This window comes from Betta splendens, chromosome 5 (assembly GCF_900634795.4).
Source record: "Betta splendens chromosome 5, fBetSpl5.4, whole genome shotgun sequence".
NCBI lineage: Eukaryota > Metazoa > Chordata > Actinopteri > Anabantiformes > Osphronemidae > Betta > Betta splendens.
Genome location: NC_040885.2, coordinates 1,184,825 through 1,202,423, shown reverse-complemented (window position 1 = coordinate 1,202,423; position 17,599 = coordinate 1,184,825). Strand labels below are relative to the sequence as shown.

Genomic DNA, 17,599 nt, shown 5'->3' with positions numbered 1-17,599 from the left:
AGAAGTTAAAGTAGTGGTTTATGAGAGAGTTCCAAATGTACACTCGTGTTGTTATATAGTTATAGTTGTTGGTTTGTGCAGATACAAAAGCTGCTCCCAGTCATTGTAACATCAGGCGTCCATCCCAGCAGCACGATGGCCTAATTATTTCAACCCCATTGTTGTCACAGCTGATGTTGCAGCTGTTGCAAATGCACTGTGTTTTGGGCTGATAATGGAGATGGACTCAAACGACACAGCTAATCATAAGCACAGACTGGTAAAGCACTGTGTATGTGTGTGTGTTGGAGGGGCTGGTTAGACCCAGGGGTCACAAACTGTGCACAATATGTGGCTTTGCAGATGGCACATGGTTGTTTAGACATATATGTGAAAAGGTAAGACGTAATTAAAGGCAGCTCAGCTCAGTCAGCTTATTCATGTACAAGAATCACTCAGTGGCCACAGTAGAGCTGGCTCATGATACAATTCTGCCCTCTAGTGTTTAGAAAAAGCATCACAAAGACTAACGTTGCTGTAAAACCGTTATTTATTCAAACTTTTAATAGACAAAATGTTTTATGCTGTATGGGTAAATTCTCAATTCTATACAAAACCATGTGTAAAACTTTAGGTGTAACATTTACAAATATACAGGAAGAAACTCCAGTCTCTTCTGTCCTAGATAATATAACCGCAAGGGGCTGCCCAGTAGCACACCAAAGTATAAGCATACAGAATGATTGGAGGGCACTGGCAGGCGCTATTAAAGAGTATAAACGTGTGAATGTGTTGGTGGGCAGCTACAAAAATAGAAATCAGTTTCAGGTAGATGTATGTTTGGTATAGCGATAAAGGTTAAATGCCACCTGACACCCATTAAACTTCTAAAAATCAATGTCAATGTAATTAAAAAATAAACAAATTAACAGTTTTTTTTAAACAAAACTAAAACCACACCTCTTCAAACTGTGATCGATACAACAAAAAATGCCAAAAACTGATTTTGAAAAATGTCCTATGCAGGTAAATGCACCTCGTGTTTTGGAACTGAAGCTACATGAAACAGCTGAGGTGTCGTGTAAGAAATTAAATAAATAACTAAAACATTAATTTAGGTTTGAGTTTAGTGAATAAATATGTGGAGGAGATTCGAGAAAGAGATGACAAAGCAAGTTCCTGCTTCGGGGATATGACGGGGTTAATAGCTTCAGGATGGCTATATGGCTTATTCGTCGTTAGGAAGGCAACTCAGTAGGATACACAGTTTGGAGTTCAAACTATCTTAATTTTTTAAAAAAGAAAAGAAAACGTGCTCTAATAAAACTTACATACGAAGCCTAATGCACAAACCAATAATCCAAAAATAAACTATGCTGTGTTACAGTGCAAAGTTGTACAAGTAGTTATTTGTTCATACAAAAATCCTTCCTCATAAAACATAATCCTTTTTTTGCACTTTCTTGGAAACAAAGTTACAGGGTAAGTAAGTCCATGATTGTTCGAAAAGAAAATAGGCATAATTTGAGGAGGGAGGTAGAGAGGCCATTCCATGTGGCTACTACTTTGATTCAGGTTATCAGGCATATCTGAAAAGCCTTTAAATGTGCGAAGTCACTGCAATCGTTCCCCTCATCTCCTAAGAGTCTCTTACTCTCCTTCTACAGTGGGAGCAGCTGATCTCTCCACACACTTCATTTACGCCCTCTTACCTCTCCTCCTCATCCTCTCATCTCTGACATCAAGTCTATTTGAGAAAGCCCTTGTAGAGGAAATGGGAGCGACTGGTAAATCTCTCGTTCTCCAAACAGAAGAGCAGGTCCCTGAGATTGACGCGCGTGATGCGCTGCCGCGTGGGTCTGGAGCCCGATGAGCCGGCTCCACCAGACTGAGAGGGACCCGATCCCGATCCCTGCAAGGTGAGGTGAAGTAGGTATGTGGTATCATTATACGGTCTTATAAATCAATCATTTTCAGGTTTAGATTTGCACCATTCAGAGATAAAGCTAAATAGCACTGTTTAACCCCATCTGGCTGCAGCCTTCCTGTGTGTTGCTCTAATAATCAGTGACTGAAGTCATCAACAAACAGCTGAATGCAACAGATAAAGGTGAGAACACTAATCACTTTGTATTAGCTGATAACATGTTTAAATGTTATCAGGTCAATCATTATCATGATTATAGGAGTCAGCTGTAACAATCCATGGGTCTAGTATTCTGCCTGGGCAAATAAAAGCTTTATATCGTCCATGTTTCAGTCGAGTACGGACTGATAAACGGATTCTGTCAGGACTGGGGACTCTCGTTGACACTTTGTGAATTTAGTTAGTCATTCATGGATGTTCGCTTAAGCTAATAATAATGAGACAATCGTTGGAAAGAGTAATTGTGAATAATTAAGCTACCAGGTCATGGTGTTGTTTAATGTTACCTCAGCTGCAGAAGAGGAGGAAGAAGGGTCCAGAATCTTCCTTTTCTTCCTTGGGCCTATGGCTGCTAGAGCAGTCAGGTTGGCCTCCCTCTGTCTCATCTGAGCGAGCTCCTGCTGCTGCATCTGCACAACACATACATGCCGACATTCATGTCAAGCATCTGGTGATTAAACATACAGAAAGTGAGACTTGTGGGCTCTCCTGCTGCTTCCAGCCTACCTCTTTTGCCTTCTGCTTCAGACGAAGCTGCTCTGGGTCTTCTTGACGAGCACGAGACTGCAAGACACATTCGAAAGTGTTGTTGCCAGAGGACAGACTATCAGAGATCGCATACTAAAGCAAAAACCAACAGAATGTCAGGGTGGAAACGTGGAAGCTCTGTGTGAGATTATTTCATTAACAGTGAAAACTGATATATATTTGATCAAATCTAAATTAGATTTTTAAAATTTGTCCCCCATTGTAGGTGGAAAAAGGAACAGAGACTAAAAGCTTCTGGAATGTGGGTAACATCAGCATGTATCAACAAGTGTCCAATATTAGAGCGTTGTGTGAGTGGTTGTTTGTCTACTGTATATGTGTGGCCCTGATGGACAGGCGACCTTTCCAGTGTGTAAATGACAGCTTAAATAGGCTCCTGCTTTACTGCAGTCGTTAATGGGTGGTACCGCAGCTGCATGAAGATTTATTTATTTATTTAACTGTTTTCTTAGTCTAGTCATTTAATGTCATAATTACGCTTGGTATAATAAATACATGTAATTTCACCTATGATATGTTTGTGAGACGCTATTCAGAGTTCCTTCCTAAAAGGGATCATGAGAGTGAGTCAAAATCAGTTGCCCAAATGCTTTTAACATAGCTTCAAACCACCGTGCAGACACACTGGATGAAGTACATTAAAGGTGGTTGTGGAGAGAATAAAGCACAGAACAGATTCTGTTAGAGAAGGTCTGTCTGTAACGCTGTACCTTAGCTGCCTTTAGAAGGATCTCTCTCTCCTGTTCCTCTTTCCGCTGTTTCTCTAACTGGTCCAGCTGCTCGAAGAACTTGAGCTGAACACGAACATCGCTGCTCTGCTCATAGTTGTTGTCCCCCTGGTACAAATTAAAGTTTTACAGTTAGAATCAAAAGCATGACAAAATGAGAAATAGACACATCTGTCACTTGAATTTTAAAGTAATAGACCCACCACTACTACTGTGTGTGCCCAAAGGAATCTGGCTTGTGCTACAGTAAATATAACTAAACCAAGGAAACACAGTGCAACTTCTTCCGTGGATGGAAAACAAACCTTAAAACTGACGTTTTTCTGCTGGGCCACTTGGGAGACCTTTTCAAGCAGCTTCTGAAGATGCTGCTGAGTAGCGTGGGAGACATAGTTTACCACCTCCGCGCCCAGGTCTGTTACGCCATACCTCCTACCTGGAAATGAAGCAGTGTGGAACCTCAGTGCTTTAAAGGTTGCAGTGTGTAGATTTAGAGGTGCCTGTCTCAGATTGACTGTGGTGACATATACGGGACCGCTTGGACGACTAGGAAGAAGGATATAAGGCTCTAAAGCAAACTCAACCTTTGCAGATTGCTACATTTTGACAATGAAGATGAGACATGGGAGAACTCATGCTTGAAATGGGGAGAGGCGGCGTGTGGGGGGTACTGAAATGTAATCTCCAGCAATCCTGCTAGATGTCACTAAATCTTACAAAGTGCACCTTGTCATAAACGGACGACAGGATGAATGTCATCCAATCCTTAATGTTATCAGCGTCTCACCAATCTCCAGCATTCTCCTCTGCAGCAAGGCGCAAGAGATGAAGGCCTCATCCTTACAGGAATGTGTCACCGCTCCCACAAGTCCAGAATTAGTTGCTAAGATGTTAGCACTTTCCTCTGAAAGGTTCACTCCGGCCATCGAGGCCACGTCATTGATATCATCATCATCTCTGTAAACAGAGATGCAGAACGGCAAAGCCAATCAATAGACTGATTATAATGTATCACATCTGCAGGGCTGAGTGTTGAGTTATGTATTTATTTGATTTGTAAAATTATGTTTCCTTTTCAGTTGGAGGTAATGCCTGTGTAATCTGATTTAAACTCATATTTTTATACTTACTTGAAAGTACCACCCGCCTCTTTCAACTTCTTTTGAGCCAAAAAATAAGCTGCAGTGGCTCCTGGCCTCACAGGAACTGGAAGAAAAATAAGACAATGGTCAGTACCGCTGGTCACCCACACACACCCAAGGGCAGGTGACAGACTGACTACCTCACCTGGCTGCAGCTCTTTAAGCTGAACCTGCTGCTGACCCAGAATGATGCGGCCGGGGGCCTGATTCCTGAGAGTCACAATGGGGGTCGTCGGTAATGCTACCTGAGGTCTCAACATTGCTCTCTGCTGCTGAGGCTGAAGAACCTGAAAATACAAACACCCCAATGTAGAAACTATTTCCTCAGTGAAATGCATCCCCTATGTTTTTAAGCAACATCATGCAGGTTTTCAAGTTAAGCGGAGCTGACACCTGTCAAATAAAAAGGTCAGCTTACCAGTGAGGGGGTCTGCCCTGGCTTGCTGACGCCCGGCTGGAGCTGAGGCCTGCTGACTGGAGCCGTGAGGCGAGGGGCTAGGCTGCTGAGGACCACTGTAGCGGGGGAGGGGGAGGTGGAGGACGCTAGACCTGAGGCTGACTGGGGGGTCTGACTCTGCTGGATGAAGGCATCTGAGTCTGGGGTGAGCTGCCTCAACGTCGGGAGGCTTCGCTACAGACAGCAAACAGGTGGACAAACCTTACTGGAATTCACAACATGACATTCCCTTTTCCTACAGTTGTAAAAACGACCCCACCCTTTATACTTAATAATAAAGCAAAACTTTTCTTACCTTAAGAAAAGGCACAAGGTAAGGTTGGGGTGAGGAGTTGAGCTCTTTGTACAATCTGCTGGTGAATTCCTCAGCTTCCAGTTTTCCCTCCTAGCACAATGTTATTTACACAAAGACATGTCTCAATTCTCAGTGGTAAAAGTGCAAACAATATGACATGTTGACATGTTAATATCATTATCGTGTGTCTCTTGGATGAGATTCACTCACCAGCAGGTCCTTGACCAGCTCCTTCACACTGGCTGCAGTCTCGGTTGATTGCTTCCCACTGGACGCAAGCTTTATGAGCGTAGCCAGGAAGTTCTTACACTTCTTCACATTCTCTATTGTCTCCTGCCAAGAACACGCAACGTGTCACTACATCTTTATTGTAACAGCACATACAGGCATCTACTCCAACTTGGTAATGTGGGCTCAACACTACAAACCTTGCTCACTGTTACTGAGGTAACCGTGGTCCCAGTAGCTGGAGCGACGGTTCTGGGTGTCATTCCTGGTACTGTGGCCCCAACTGTGCCCTAGAAAGAGTTAGAACATCATCAGAAAATGTTATTTTGGAGCTGTATTTCAAATATGCTTCTGGATTGTGAGAGGAAACAGGTGCACTTCCACCCCGCTGAATTTCAGATGGGTAATCGTTTGTAAAAAAATCACTTCATTGTGTTTGTTTTCCCCCAAAATACCATGTAATTACGCAGTGCTTCAGTGGTGTGCCATGATAGTTTGTGATCACTTAAAATCCAGCTGACAAATCTGCTGATGCCTTCTGACGTAAAGCCTTCATCAAGGCACGCTCTGATGGAGCACATGCAATATTAACACGCTGGAGGAAGAGAATCGACATAAGCCAGACTCCACGATGACATGCCTACACAGCCCTGACTGATCTCTACCTGCTCTGTCAACGGCATCACTGTAACACTGACACAGACCCATGGCAGCAGTAGTCTGCAGTTCCAACACTCAAACTACAGCAAACATGCTGAGGTAAATATGGTAAAAGCAAATAATCAGCAAATATCTTGCATTGCATTTTTAGTTTCGCCCCCTCTCACCCTTGTATAATAGTAGTATTATATAGTAATATAATATAATAGTATAACTCCTTTAAGTCTGGGTCTCAGGTCTTCTATAACAAATCTGGGAAACTGAGCATGATTATTAAGAAAAACAAACAACTGAAAAACACTGTTTCTACCATTTCAATCAACTAAACCCAGAGTGAGCAAGTTTGCAACTTGAGCAACTACTATAAGTCGAAAGATCAGAATCAGAAATGACAACAGCCAGTGAGTTTACCTGAAGGATTGGGGGTCTGTGAAGAGTAGTGGTGCTAGGAGCAACTTGTCTGGTGATGATGGTGTTTCCTGCAGACTGAGACGAGGCACAAACTATTACCTGATGACTAACACTGACTTCCCTCAAACCCAAAGAGGCACTAGGTCATTACACCGAACACACTGAATTAACTGTATCCAGCATTTTACTCAACAGGTGCTCTAGTATGTTAGCAGGAGCACAAGCAAAACATACTACATTGTAGTAATGTCAAGCTTAATACGAGACACTGGAGTTTTCAACATAATCCTGCTCCTTAGCAGGCTGTGAGATCTTACCGGGCTCGGAGGCACACCTGTTGGTGTAGCGCTCCGCGGTACCTGAGCCTGCATCTGGGCCAGCGCCTGCTGTGGAATCATCAGCAGCTGTCCACTCTCACTGCGAACAAGCACCATCCCTGACATCCCAATGCACACAACACATTTAGTTGTTAATAGTAATTTAATAGAAATACTATTTTAGGTTGATGCAGCATAAATGTTTACTATGAATATTACTATCAAGTATTAGTATTTACTATTTCATATTATTTGTTACAAAATTGTATAAATGAATAGCATCCATCAAGCCGGAAAAAGAGCAATTTATATTGCGAATTTTACCTAGACGCCGCCAGAACATAATAATCCAGGCCTGTATTATTTAAATATTTAGATGTGTTACTCTAAACACTCACTTTATGAGACAAATAACTTAAAGTTTTTGCACATAAGCATCAATTTTCGCTTTTGAACAAGGCTTCACCTACCCGGGGGGATGTGGATGTTATGCACGCTGGGCTGTCCGGGGGAGGTCTGGGGCAGCCTCGGTGCCAGCATCTGCGGAGCCAGGGCTCGGATTCCGCCCGGACCGGCGGCTGCCGTCGCCGTAGGCCGGGGAGCGCCGACCGCCGGCTGCGGCATCGACTGGATTATTGTGGCGGGGGGCTCCGCTTTGATAACGTGCGAGCCCGCGCTGACAGACACCGAGCTGGACGGCGGGCCATTGTTTACAAGTGGACTTTGTACGGTGATACCTGTCTGACCCGCTGCTGCTGCTGCTGCTGCTGCTGCTGCTGCTGCTGCACCGGCGACTACAGCGGTGCCGGCAGCGCTGCTCCCATTCAAAGTTGCGCCCGACCCCGGGGTTTGCATAGGCGGCCTGACGAGCGTCACCGTGGGTCCCGATGCCTGGCTCGCGGCCGGAGCTGGAGCGACAGCACTCTGCGAGTTCACGGGGGGCGTCTGGATTACACTGCTGGACGAAGGGGGCACGATCGCAGCGGGCAGCGCTTTCGACAACGCTGGCCCGCTGTTGACAGCTGTGACGGACGCCGCGGCACCGCTGCTGTTCCCAGCGCCACTTGTCGCTATCGTCCCCCCCGGAGGGGCTGCGCTTCCTGAATGTTGAGAGTTCATAGCTCGGCTCCCATTGAAAGTCTGCGCCGAGTATGAGTCTACTTTCCCTTGGTGATTAGGCGGAGAAGTTACATCGGCGCTAACAAGTGCTTTGCCGGGGTCGTGTCCTGCAGTGGAGTCCGTGCTGGCCGTCGATGCGTCCATAGCTGAACCATGGGGACTTCGTTATGCCGAGACCCCCTGCGCTTCAACTTGTTTAGGAAGAACACAGACACTCTTGGCTGTGATGGGACAAGACTCTGACACATCTAGGGCTTTTCTCTGTCGGCTCCGGTGCTTGCTTCTCGTGTATACCCGGAGAAAAAGAGGAAAAGAACATTAGTAATTACAGCGTACCTGCTTTAGCAATCGTCTTGACCAAGTCCCAGTTGGACATTAGCTCGCGCTACCCCTTGTCCCGGAACTATAGCAATGTAATTACCGGCTGCCTGGTGTTTAGCCAAATTGTTCTTGTGACACAAACCCGACAGTTGTGACGCTACAGACCGGACAGGATGACAAACTACCGCTTTATTCACCTCTGTGTGTAAAAACGGATCGTCCAGCGGGCCGGGACCAACCGCCATCTTCACACTCTTGCGAGTTTGTGAGGAGTGAGGTACTTACCAACTGACGTGCGCGTGCGCACAAAAACCAAACGTCTCCGCGCAGGGATTTTCGCGACCTGTGATTGGCTGTCCTTCATTCTAAAAGGCGGAACCAATGGCTTCAGCTGTCATTCCACGGGAGGCACGAGACGGCACAACGTCGTATCGGAGACGAAATAGTTTCATTAAATGCTACAACGTTGACAGCGAGTTTACTCAACCACGACGCATATTCCGCTTCACAGTCGTGTAGTGTGACTTTCGGTGGAACAATAACGTGGTTTACTACAAGCTAACAAACCGAATTTCAGAGTTTAAACGCTGTCGAAGCGCTGTGCAAGATGGCTGCAGTGTTTTAGCGACCAAGTGAAGTTGCTGTTGCTGTTGGTATGAGGCGTTTGAGGGCGCCCCACCCTCCTTGTAGAAAGGAAATACTTTGCTGTCAGTCCGTCACGGGATTTAGCGTAGTGAAACTCCCACAAGCGCCGGATTCAGCACTTATAAAATGTACTTCTTTGTATTTACCAGTACAACTCCAGACGTCAGACATTTAAATAAGTTGCACATACATGCCACAGGCAAGTCAAAGCACCGTTATAAAACGCTTGTGTTTTAATGATTTATATGCAGTAGGATAAATTTGGTCTGTAATTAAACAAATACAAGAAAAATGTGCTGTCATTTATTATCATTATTATTAAAGGTATTTGAGTTAAAATTGTCATTTTACTCTTTCGTAATTTAACGTGCATTTAATTACGTCTCATTTTTATTAATACAGTATATCATGATGATACGTTATATTGGATAAAGCTGCCTTCTATGGGCTACGAAGGTATATAAAATCTTACACGATTAAGGGTAATTTAATAAGTTGCTCCACATAAGGTGCTCAGCCACCACTGGCACAATATAAGGTCATTATCCAGTTTAAATCGGGTTCCGCGGTGTACGCCGGCTACCTAATGCAACGAACCCTGTTTAACCAGGCGAGCCTGCGGCACAGAGGCAGGGCCTACGCAGTGTTATAAAACGCGCAGGTGCTCGCTGATTGTGCGCTCTGCTAATTAACTGGTGTCCTACGTGTACGCTGTGCTGTAACGCTCTGCGAGTTAACGGCGACTTCTCGGTTGGAAAACGTGTTTCCACTGCAAACATGAGCGCAGGAGGAGGAACTCCTTACATCGGCAGCAAGATAAGTTTGATATCCAAGGCGCAGATTCGGTATGAGGGGATTTTGTCCTCTGTCGACACAGAAAGGTCCACGGTGGCTTTAGCTAAAGGTAGGCCCATAATGTGACCCACGGTATTTTCTCAGTCTTTCCACGCATGGCTTTATTTCCCTAAAATGTTTATATTTTATATGTTAATACTTAAACGCAGTGCTTGTTTAATTTCACCCAGTTAAATCCTATGGGACAGAGGACCGGCACACAGACAGACCTGTGCCCCCAAAAGATGAAATGTATGAATACATCATCTTCAGAGGCAGCGACATCAAGGACATCACTGTGTCGGAAGCACCAAAAATCCACCATGGGCTGCCTCGGGACCCTGCTATTGTACAGGTATCTGACTTGCTGACGCTAGAGCACTCTCTAAACCCTTCACTTTTATTTGCTTTTGGTTTTCCTGTGATCTTCTAGTCATCCCTTGGCAGCCCGTGTGCTGCCTATCACCCACGGTGGAGCCCATACAGGGACGTCATGCCCACCTACAACCAGCTGGCTGCAAGTTCTCTACTCAACCAGCAATACAATGCAGCTCTAGGACTAGGTACCGTTTAGAATACTGTTATTTGTGGCTGTACTTGCCCTCGTAAGTTTAAATAATTAGTTTGTCTTCATAATCAGGGCTCCATGGCATTCCAGTTAGAAGAGCACCCATGGTGGAGCAGGCAGTCCAGACTGTGCCGCTGACCAGTACCACTCAGAAAAAGGGGAAGACCTCCCCCCGGCCACAGAACCGGCAGCCAGCCCGTCCAGTCCAGCGTGCCGCCAGAGCTGGTTCCCAGCTTCAGAAAGAAAATCTGCCAACCAGTACTTGCCTGACTTAATATTTAACACACAATATTAACACAATATTCCATTATAGGCGCATTCCTAAGTTTTAACTTCCTCGCATTTAGGTCGGGCACCATCTCAGCCCAGTGCATCAAAGAATCAAGGCCTAAGTAGTGACAGTCAGAAACAAAGACAAAAACAAGGTGTTAAATTAATACAATGTGCGTTAGTCCTCGCTGGCAGACGCGTACAGTAGCAGTAATTTGTATGTTTGGCATTTCTTGGTGCTCGCACACAGGCAGTCGCAGATCCAGGAACAGAAGCCGAGGACAGCTTCTAGTGAAGAGCTCAAAGCCTACAACTCTGCAGTTTGAGTCGGACTTCGACTTTGAAACGGCAAACGCTCAGTTTAAAGACGATCTGACAAAGGAGGTTGTAGGTGCGTTAACGTCCCAGACCTCAACCAACCGTTTCAGTTGAATAACTAACGTTTGACATTGTATAAAACGGTGTTCTGCTTTAGTTGAGGAGGTTACTGAGGAGGCCCAGGACAACCAGAGCGTGCCGGAGGAGGAACCCCACGGAGATAAATACTACGACAAAGCAAAATGCTTCTTTGACAACATCTCCTCTGATTTTAAGCCCAGGTAATTGTGTGATGGTTCTGCAGCATATTTGGCTGGTATGATTTGTATGTTATTCACTAAAGAAGCGATACAGATTACGCAGTCCCAAATACAATTGCCTGTATGAATAGAGGGAGGGGGTCCTTTAGCTCTTAATGATGGTTGGTCAACAAAAACAGGTGTGTCAGTAAGTCCACATCAGATCTGCTTTGTCTAGATTTCTAAAGGGCTAAACTCTTGACCTCTTAGGGCTGTTAAGGTCAAGTTAATGCTGTAAAATGAAGAAATGTTGCTTCAGCTGCAAAAATAAGATGGGAAGCTTTATTTATTGAAGCACTTGCCTTTGGATGTAAGTTAAACAAACAGTATCTTTTTGTTGGCATAATTATATTTATATGGAGATTGACTGTAAAACTCCACAATCTATGCTAGCTTCAATGTAAATGTACACAGTGGATGCCTAATTAAAATAAATTCATATGGGTGTATGTTTATAAAAATAAAAATGCCGTCACTGGTTCTCTAAATAGCCCTGGTCCTTCTAGAAATCAACTGTGGAATCTGACTCTAGTGAACGGGTGCTGACAAGTTCTGTGACATTACATGTTTGAGTAATTGTTGTCATCCTCAGGAGAACCTGGGCGGAGGAGAAGAAGCTGAACATGGAGACGTTCGGCGTGCCGGGCCGCTTCCTGAGAGGCCGAGGCTTCAGGGGCCGAGGACGCACAGGGCCGAGCAACACGGAGCAGCGCCCCCTCCCTAAAATGGGTGCTGGGAGGGTGTGAGTTTTTTGTTTAATATTTGTTAACGCATGTAAATATTGTAGTTTTCTACTTATTTAAAAAAGAAATGCGCCCCTGTTTTCAGCTTTTGAAACTCTTGAAGCAAATTATGTTTTTTTTTTCCTATTGATGTACAGTTTAAAAAAATGTACTTCACACCCTTAATGTAAAATGGGAGAGCAATTTATTTTTAATCCAGCAGCTGTGCACTTAAGCCAATGTATTAATTGGTTGGTTTGGAAGCATGCAATGTGGATTCTGTTTTGAACAGGCTAGAGAGCATGTTGATTTGTTTTTGATTTTCAAATAGTCTTCTTGACTGTCAAAGTTTATGTCCAAGCTGAACTTGGATTATGATAAAATTGATAATGTCCCTGCTTTTTTTTCTTTTCCCCATTGTAAAGTCAAGCTGTAGAGAAATGTGCAACAGTTGCTATTAAAAAACAGACTCAACAGTGTAAATTGTCATTGAACTCAGTTTGGTACAGGTTTTGCTTCTCCGTTACCCTGTGAATGAGCTCCTGTAGTAGCTCAGCATTTCCTTTGACCCCCTGCTCACAGCAGTTGATGCTTACAGAAGCGCTTGTGTTCAGTTTTTAACTGAGGGCTGGCAAATCGAAGCCAGTTGGTTGAACTTGGAGCCCAAATTGCTCAGCGTTTTCCTGAACAACTCGTCCTCATCGGGTAAGGTGACGTCCTCCAGCTCTAAGAGGTCGTTGGCGTCGCCCTCCTCTGCGTAGACGTGGGGCTCATAGTCCTGATTATCCTCGTTTGCTTGTAGGGTCGAGAGCCTCTGCAGAGGAGGAAGAACCACAACTAGAGGCTTTGACTGCTGTGAGCTAATGAGTCCAACTATAAATTAACACAAGTCATGAGCGATATGCTACACATCACTACAGTATGTACTGAGCTACCAACCCAGTGAAGCAGCGCCAGGACTGTTGACTCCATCATGTAGCTCACGTCTGTTTCGTAAAGGAAATCAGTTGTGTTCATGTCCTCCTGTGCACAACACACACACTTTGATTTGCTCAGTCACTGCCTCCATGTAATGAGCTGTTGGCTGCTTTGGCTTGTCTGGGTTTAAAGAAAGGCGACTTACTAACCTTGACTGAAAACACATGCTGATGGTTCCAGGTGTCACTTGGCTGGAATTGGTAGCTTATGTTTTCTCTCCTGTAGTCCAAATAGTTTTCACAAATGCTTTTTTCCATATGCTGTTGAGGACAATGACAGAGGAAAAGTTTAAAGGTCACTGAGCAAAATGGAAGCTCTCTAAATCCTAAAACAAACATTTTGGGGAGGAATAAGCACCAACTGAACTTTGGGTGTGTCCAGACTGGTGCATTTTTTCAGTTTTACAGAAATTAGCCCCTACCGTCGTTCGTGAAACCGTAGTGCATTGCTCCTCGTTACTGAGATTGTGCCTCTTTGGTGGGTGTTTGTGCTCGACAGAGGACACTACAGGTGAGTGATGAACCCAGTCAGGTACCTTTATGTGGAGGGAAGACAGTCAGTATATATAGAACGGAGGAAGTCGGAGCAGCTGTGCCCTCTGACCTTGCAGTCTGTCCCCGGCGTCTCCGTGTTCGACTCCAGGAGCGTTTCCGAGTCGTCGATCTGCAAACTGGCAAACTCCTTTTTGCAGGAAACGACGACTGCCGTCAGCAGCAGGACTGTCGGTGACAGCAAACAGCGCCGTGAGTAACCGCAGGTGTGACAACAGCAGAGGCTACGACTTCATCTGTGACGGCGGAGGCCGGTGCTTACTGGGGAATAAGAACCACGAGGCCAACATTATGCCTAAAGCGCGAGGGGCTGCTTTTGGGCCGCCGCTCCTCTGGGTTCTGCAGGCGGACGTCCCGGAGCAGTCGCAGATGGTCACACTCAGGTTATAAACCACAAACTCTCCCTGCATGTCGGAGATCTTCAGAGTGATTATGTGTTGGCCAGCGAACACGCCAGGCTGCTTCACCAGTCCAGCCGTGTAACCTAGGCAACGGCCACAAGATGGGATCATTGTTCAGGCAAAGAGCTAAGGTTTGTCTGGCACGTTTACACTGCGTCGGCTCCTCTACCGTACGAAGGCTTCAGTTTCCATTTCCCCTTGACGTCTCCCAGGAGCTCGAATGTGAAAGGCCCTCCGAAGGGACTCTCATCCAGGTCGAAGGCCGTGATGTTGGCGAGGCCGTCGGACTCGCACACGTCCAGGCGCTCGGCTGTCAGCTGCGGCGCGTGGTCGTTCTGGTCGCTCACGTGGATGTGCAGCGTTGTCGTGCCCGTCGCCGGCGGCGAGCCTGGCACAGAGGAACAGTCCCAGCGTTAACCCCTGTTCAACGGGCGCCGGTGCGGCGGCGACCCCGGACTCGTACCGTCGTCTACTGCCAGCAGCACAATGGTGTAGATGCCGTCGACCACGTGGGGAGACTCTCTGTCGGGGGTTTTGATGGTGGTGACGTCGCCCGTGTGAGGATCTACCGTCACCCAGCCGGCTGGATCACTTCCAACCTTGTACCTGGAGACAAACTCGATTAACGTAGGAGGCCTCGGGGCACGTCTCGAATATGTCAGAGTAAACAAGCCACTTACAGGAAACTTCTAGACAAGGTGGCGTCGGCATCCACAGCCGTCACCTTCTCCACCCAGGTTCCGAGGGGCGAGTTCTCCTTCAGCACGGCCTCTTTGGCAGCCACGCTGAACACCGGAGGGTCGTTGATGTCCTCCACCTCCACCGTCACGTTCACAGAGTGAGGCTGAGGCACAGAGTGAGGACCCCCACTCCCACCGGTGTCCACCGTCCAGAGGGGTGACGCCGTCCTCTCCACCACTTTACAGGAGAAGTACGGTGCCTGGTTCTCCACTGTTATCGTCAGCTCCCTGCGCGCTCCCGCTTCAAAGTTTAAAGGCTGAAACCAAAAGCCTTGCGTCAATTGCATGTGTCAGACTAGACGAAGGCGTCCCTGCAATGCGAGGCATGCGTTCCGACAGCACCCACCCTCACTACTGTCAGGACGCCGTCGTTGGTGTTTGGGTCCGTCTCCATCTTAAAGTGCCCTCCCTCGTCACCTCGGATGATGAACCTTGCTCTCCACGCGGGGCTGTTCCGGGTATCCTCGTCGGCCACGTGCAGCCGCAGGGGAGAGGAGCCAGTCTCCTCCTCCCTGACTTTACCGGAGCCCTAATGCAGACGCCCATCAGTAACTGCTGCTGATCACAGTGAGGGACAACAAGGTGCATTTTGAAGCAGAGGTCAGAGGTCAACCCAGCCTCTCTTACCGTTTGACCCACAACAGTTGGGAGGTGGTTGTTCCCATCCTGGATATGGATGACTACGGTGGCAGAACTGGACAGACTGACCACGTCGCCATGGTCTTTGACCTCCACCAGTAACTTGAAGGTTTTAGCTGCCTAGTAAACACAAAGTCATAATCAGTGGCGTGCAAAATGGTAACTAGGCAGCTCACGGTGGATCCGTCGCTTGCCTCATAATCCAAACATCCCCTGAATGAAATGTTTCCAGCTGCGTCTACGAAGAATTGTGTGTCTGCGATGTTTGGAGACGCAGCTTTGATTTCGTAGTGGAAGGTGCTGTTTAGTGTCCCTCTCTGGTCTCTGTCATAGGCGTCAAGTCGCAGCAGAGAGGATCCTGTTGGGAAAGGATTCATAACTGTAGAAGGGAGTGTAGTTGACAAAGTCCCATGTTTTTGTTACTTTATTTACCCTGTTTGCTTCTCTCATTGACTCTGATTTCATAAACATCCCTGTTAAAGCGTGGCGGGTTGTCATTGATGTCCTTAATATGGATTTCAACTCCTAACTTGGTGTCAATTAGGTGATTCCCCTTTCGGACTTCAAATGTCAGCTGTGGAGTGAAGCGTATGATTCAGAGTGAGCCATGAGAAAAAGTACGACTTGTCGTAGGATGCGGTGAGCGTAACCTTAAGGAGCGTCTTCTCCTCGTAGTCCACAGGCTTGTGGACAAACAGAGTTCCTTCTTGGTCGATGGAGATCACTCCCTTTGGGCTCTCGTTCACTCCTTCACCGTAAATATCGTAGAATATCCAGTAGTTCCGCTCAACGTTTATCTGCAATGTTCATTCTTCAATCGTAAGATTTGATTTCACAATAACAGATCTAAATTAAATTTGGACATAAAGTGTCTCTAATCATGTCCTGTATAGTGTCCGGGGCCTCCTCACACATTTTTAATTGAATTTTTGCCTTGCTGTCTAACAAACAATGCTGTTAGTGTTCTTGTTCTGTCAGTAGTCGGACCCATTTGCTAAATTACAGGCTTGCTCACCTTTCCCAGTGCGTATGGGAAGGGCCCCGGGTGCCCCTCCTCGATGGTGAAGGAGTCTATAATCCAAGCCCGCCTGTAACGACCCAGCAACTCTGAGCATGTCGTGCTCGACAAATAGTAAATCTGAAAGACAAACACCACCTGAAGTGTCTTTAAACATCAGTATGCCGAGAAGGATTAAAGACCTTCTCACCTTTGTTTAAGACTAGTCATGCAGCAGAAACCAGAGTTGGTGAACCAGTTCCTTTTCAAAGTGCTCTGACACTTTTTTTCTAGAAACCATAGTATCAAAATCCTTCCTCTATCCTTGTTTTTTTATATGTTAATCTGCTTGGATATTGTTTGGAGATGTTAACCTATGGACACATGAACACAGCATGTGCCTGAACCACAGCAGGAGAATTGGTGGAAGCGCTTCTTTTAAACTGCACAAACAGGCATTATTTGTAAAATCTCTTGTGTCAAAATGTTTGCACTCATCATTTAAAACTATTAAACGAGAAAGACTTTTATTTTTATTTAGTTCATTTGCCAAGTTATAAAATAAACGTATGGAAACGTCACCTCTAGAGTTTGGGCTTGAACTTGAGTGGCGGAGCGCTATGAAACAGCAAGAACAGTCAAAAACACTGCTAAAAACTGAACCCATTACTGTGACTTTCCCCATCACAAAACAATATTCACCAGAAAGTGACACACATATAAAATGATTTCATGCCATTAATTGAATATCACAGAACTAGACATGGAGGTATTATTGCCACCTACCAGGAGCATGAAGCAGAACATGATGCCTCGTCACTGAGTCCAACTCCGAGTGTGAGAACTGTGCATTCTGGCAGCGAAGCAGAGTGAGACCCTGCCCCCTCAGCTCACACACACACACACACACACACCTGATATTCATATAGGTCAATATCTGTATGAACTTGTTCGGCTGCATTGGACAAACCAGGTTGGAGCTTTTGAGGAAGTAATGAAGAGATTTGGGTTTAATGAGAATAGTTCAGTCGGATCAGCAATTCTGACGTCTTCAAGAAAACTGCTCAAGGGCTCAGAATTACTATTATAGTATATGCATATGATATAAATATACACATAGTAAGTACATGTGGTTGTGAGTGCATGTGTTTGTTCCTTCAGTGTTTAAATCTTTCTGAAGCACCAACAGTACGTACTGTACTCGCTGACGCTGACCTACAGCGATCTCAGACGCTGCATACTTGACTTGTTTGAACATTTTTTTATGAAGCTGAACTACAGGTTG

General features: G+C 45.8%; 3 protein-coding genes across 7 annotated transcripts; 1 reads left to right on the top strand and 2 right to left on the bottom strand.

Annotated features, from left to right (window-relative positions):
* Window positions 1-511: 511 nt before the first annotated feature.
* On the bottom strand, window positions 512-9,002 carry taf4a (TAF4A RNA polymerase II, TATA box binding protein (TBP)-associated factor). Of its 3 annotated transcripts, none has more exons than XM_029150823.3 (16): window positions 8,453-9,002; window positions 7,383-8,311; window positions 6,913-7,031; window positions 6,596-6,670; window positions 5,725-5,814; window positions 5,507-5,629; window positions 5,297-5,386; window positions 4,963-5,175; window positions 4,690-4,831; window positions 4,533-4,608; window positions 4,190-4,359; window positions 3,708-3,838; window positions 3,385-3,510; window positions 2,633-2,689; window positions 2,413-2,535; window positions 512-1,891 (listed from the first exon to the last, which is right to left on the bottom strand). In XM_029150823.3, exons 2-16 carry the CDS (start codon window positions 8,173-8,175, stop codon window positions 1,727-1,729), a joined length of 2,493 nt encoding a protein of 830 aa, XP_029006656.1. In that variant the 5' UTR covers window positions 8,176-8,311; window positions 8,453-9,002; the 3' UTR covers window positions 512-1,726. The 3 variants fall into 3 exon arrangements, with proteins under 3 accessions (XP_029006656.1, XP_029006655.1, XP_029006657.1); XM_029150822.3 differs by having other exon boundaries at window positions 8,550-9,002; XM_029150824.3 differs by having other exon boundaries at window positions 8,638-9,002.
* Window positions 9,003-9,580: 578 nt separating this feature from the next.
* Window positions 9,581-12,502, top strand: LOC114855568 (protein LSM14 homolog B-like). Of its 3 annotated transcripts, none has more exons than XM_055509043.1 (8): window positions 9,581-9,901; window positions 10,023-10,186; window positions 10,265-10,394; window positions 10,490-10,657; window positions 10,747-10,824; window positions 10,920-11,060; window positions 11,145-11,268; window positions 11,879-12,502. In XM_055509043.1, the coding sequence occupies exons 1-8, from the start codon at window positions 9,775-9,777 to the stop codon at window positions 12,030-12,032; spliced, it is 1,086 nt and encodes a 361-aa protein (XP_055365018.1). In that variant the 5' UTR covers window positions 9,581-9,774; the 3' UTR covers window positions 12,033-12,502. The 3 variants fall into 3 exon arrangements, with proteins under 3 accessions (XP_055365018.1, XP_029006660.1, XP_029006659.1); XM_029150826.3 differs by having other exon boundaries at window positions 9,615-9,901; window positions 10,472-10,657; XM_029150827.3 differs by lacking the exon at window positions 10,747-10,824 and having other exon boundaries at window positions 9,587-9,901; window positions 10,472-10,657.
* cdh27 (cadherin 27) lies at window positions 12,173-17,551 on the bottom strand. Its single transcript, XM_029150825.3, has 16 exons — window positions 17,101-17,551; window positions 16,333-16,455; window positions 15,968-16,114; window positions 15,750-15,891; window positions 15,512-15,675; window positions 15,306-15,437; window positions 15,025-15,207; window positions 14,619-14,935; window positions 14,402-14,544; window positions 14,108-14,326; window positions 13,800-14,021; window positions 13,590-13,705; window positions 13,408-13,521; window positions 13,136-13,246; window positions 12,948-13,031; window positions 12,173-12,822 (listed from the first exon to the last, which is right to left on the bottom strand). The coding sequence occupies exons 1-16, from the start codon at window positions 17,119-17,121 to the stop codon at window positions 12,619-12,621; spliced, it is 2,442 nt and encodes an 813-aa protein (XP_029006658.1). The 5' UTR covers window positions 17,122-17,551; the 3' UTR covers window positions 12,173-12,618.
* Window positions 17,552-17,599: the final 48 nt, after the last annotated feature.

Coding starts and splice junctions, on each gene's coding strand:
- LOC114855568 (XM_029150826.3), top strand. CDS start 9,775: ATGAGCGCAGGAGGAGGAACTCCTTACATCGGCAGCAAGATAAGTTTG. Junction 9,902..10,022: donor CACGGTGGCTTTAGCTAAAG/GTAGGCCCATAA, acceptor AATTTCACCCAG/TTAAATCCTATGGGACAGAG. Junction 10,825..10,919: donor GAAACAAAGACAAAAACAAG/GTGTTAAATTAA, acceptor GCTCGCACACAG/GCAGTCGCAGATCCAGGAAC.
- cdh27 (XM_029150825.3), bottom strand. CDS start 17,121: ATGTTCTGCTTCATGCTCCTG. Junction 16,115..16,332: donor TCCCATACGCACTGGGAAAG/GTGAGCAAGCCT, acceptor TGAACATTGCAG/ATAAACGTTGAGCGGAACTA. Junction 14,936..15,024: donor GCGTCCTGACAGTAGTGAGG/GTGGGTGCTGTC, acceptor TTTTGGTTTCAG/CCTTTAAACTTTGAAGCGGG.
- taf4a (XM_029150823.3), bottom strand. CDS start 8,175: ATGGACGCATCGACGGCCAGCACGGACTCCACTGCAGGACACGACCCC. Junction 4,832..4,962: donor CAGGGCAGACCCCCTCACTG/GTAAGCTGACCT, acceptor TTGTATTTTCAG/GTTCTTCAGCCTCAGCAGCA. Junction 3,511..3,707: donor AGAAAAACGTCAGTTTTAAG/GTTTGTTTTCCA, acceptor AATTTGTACCAG/GGGGACAACAACTATGAGCA.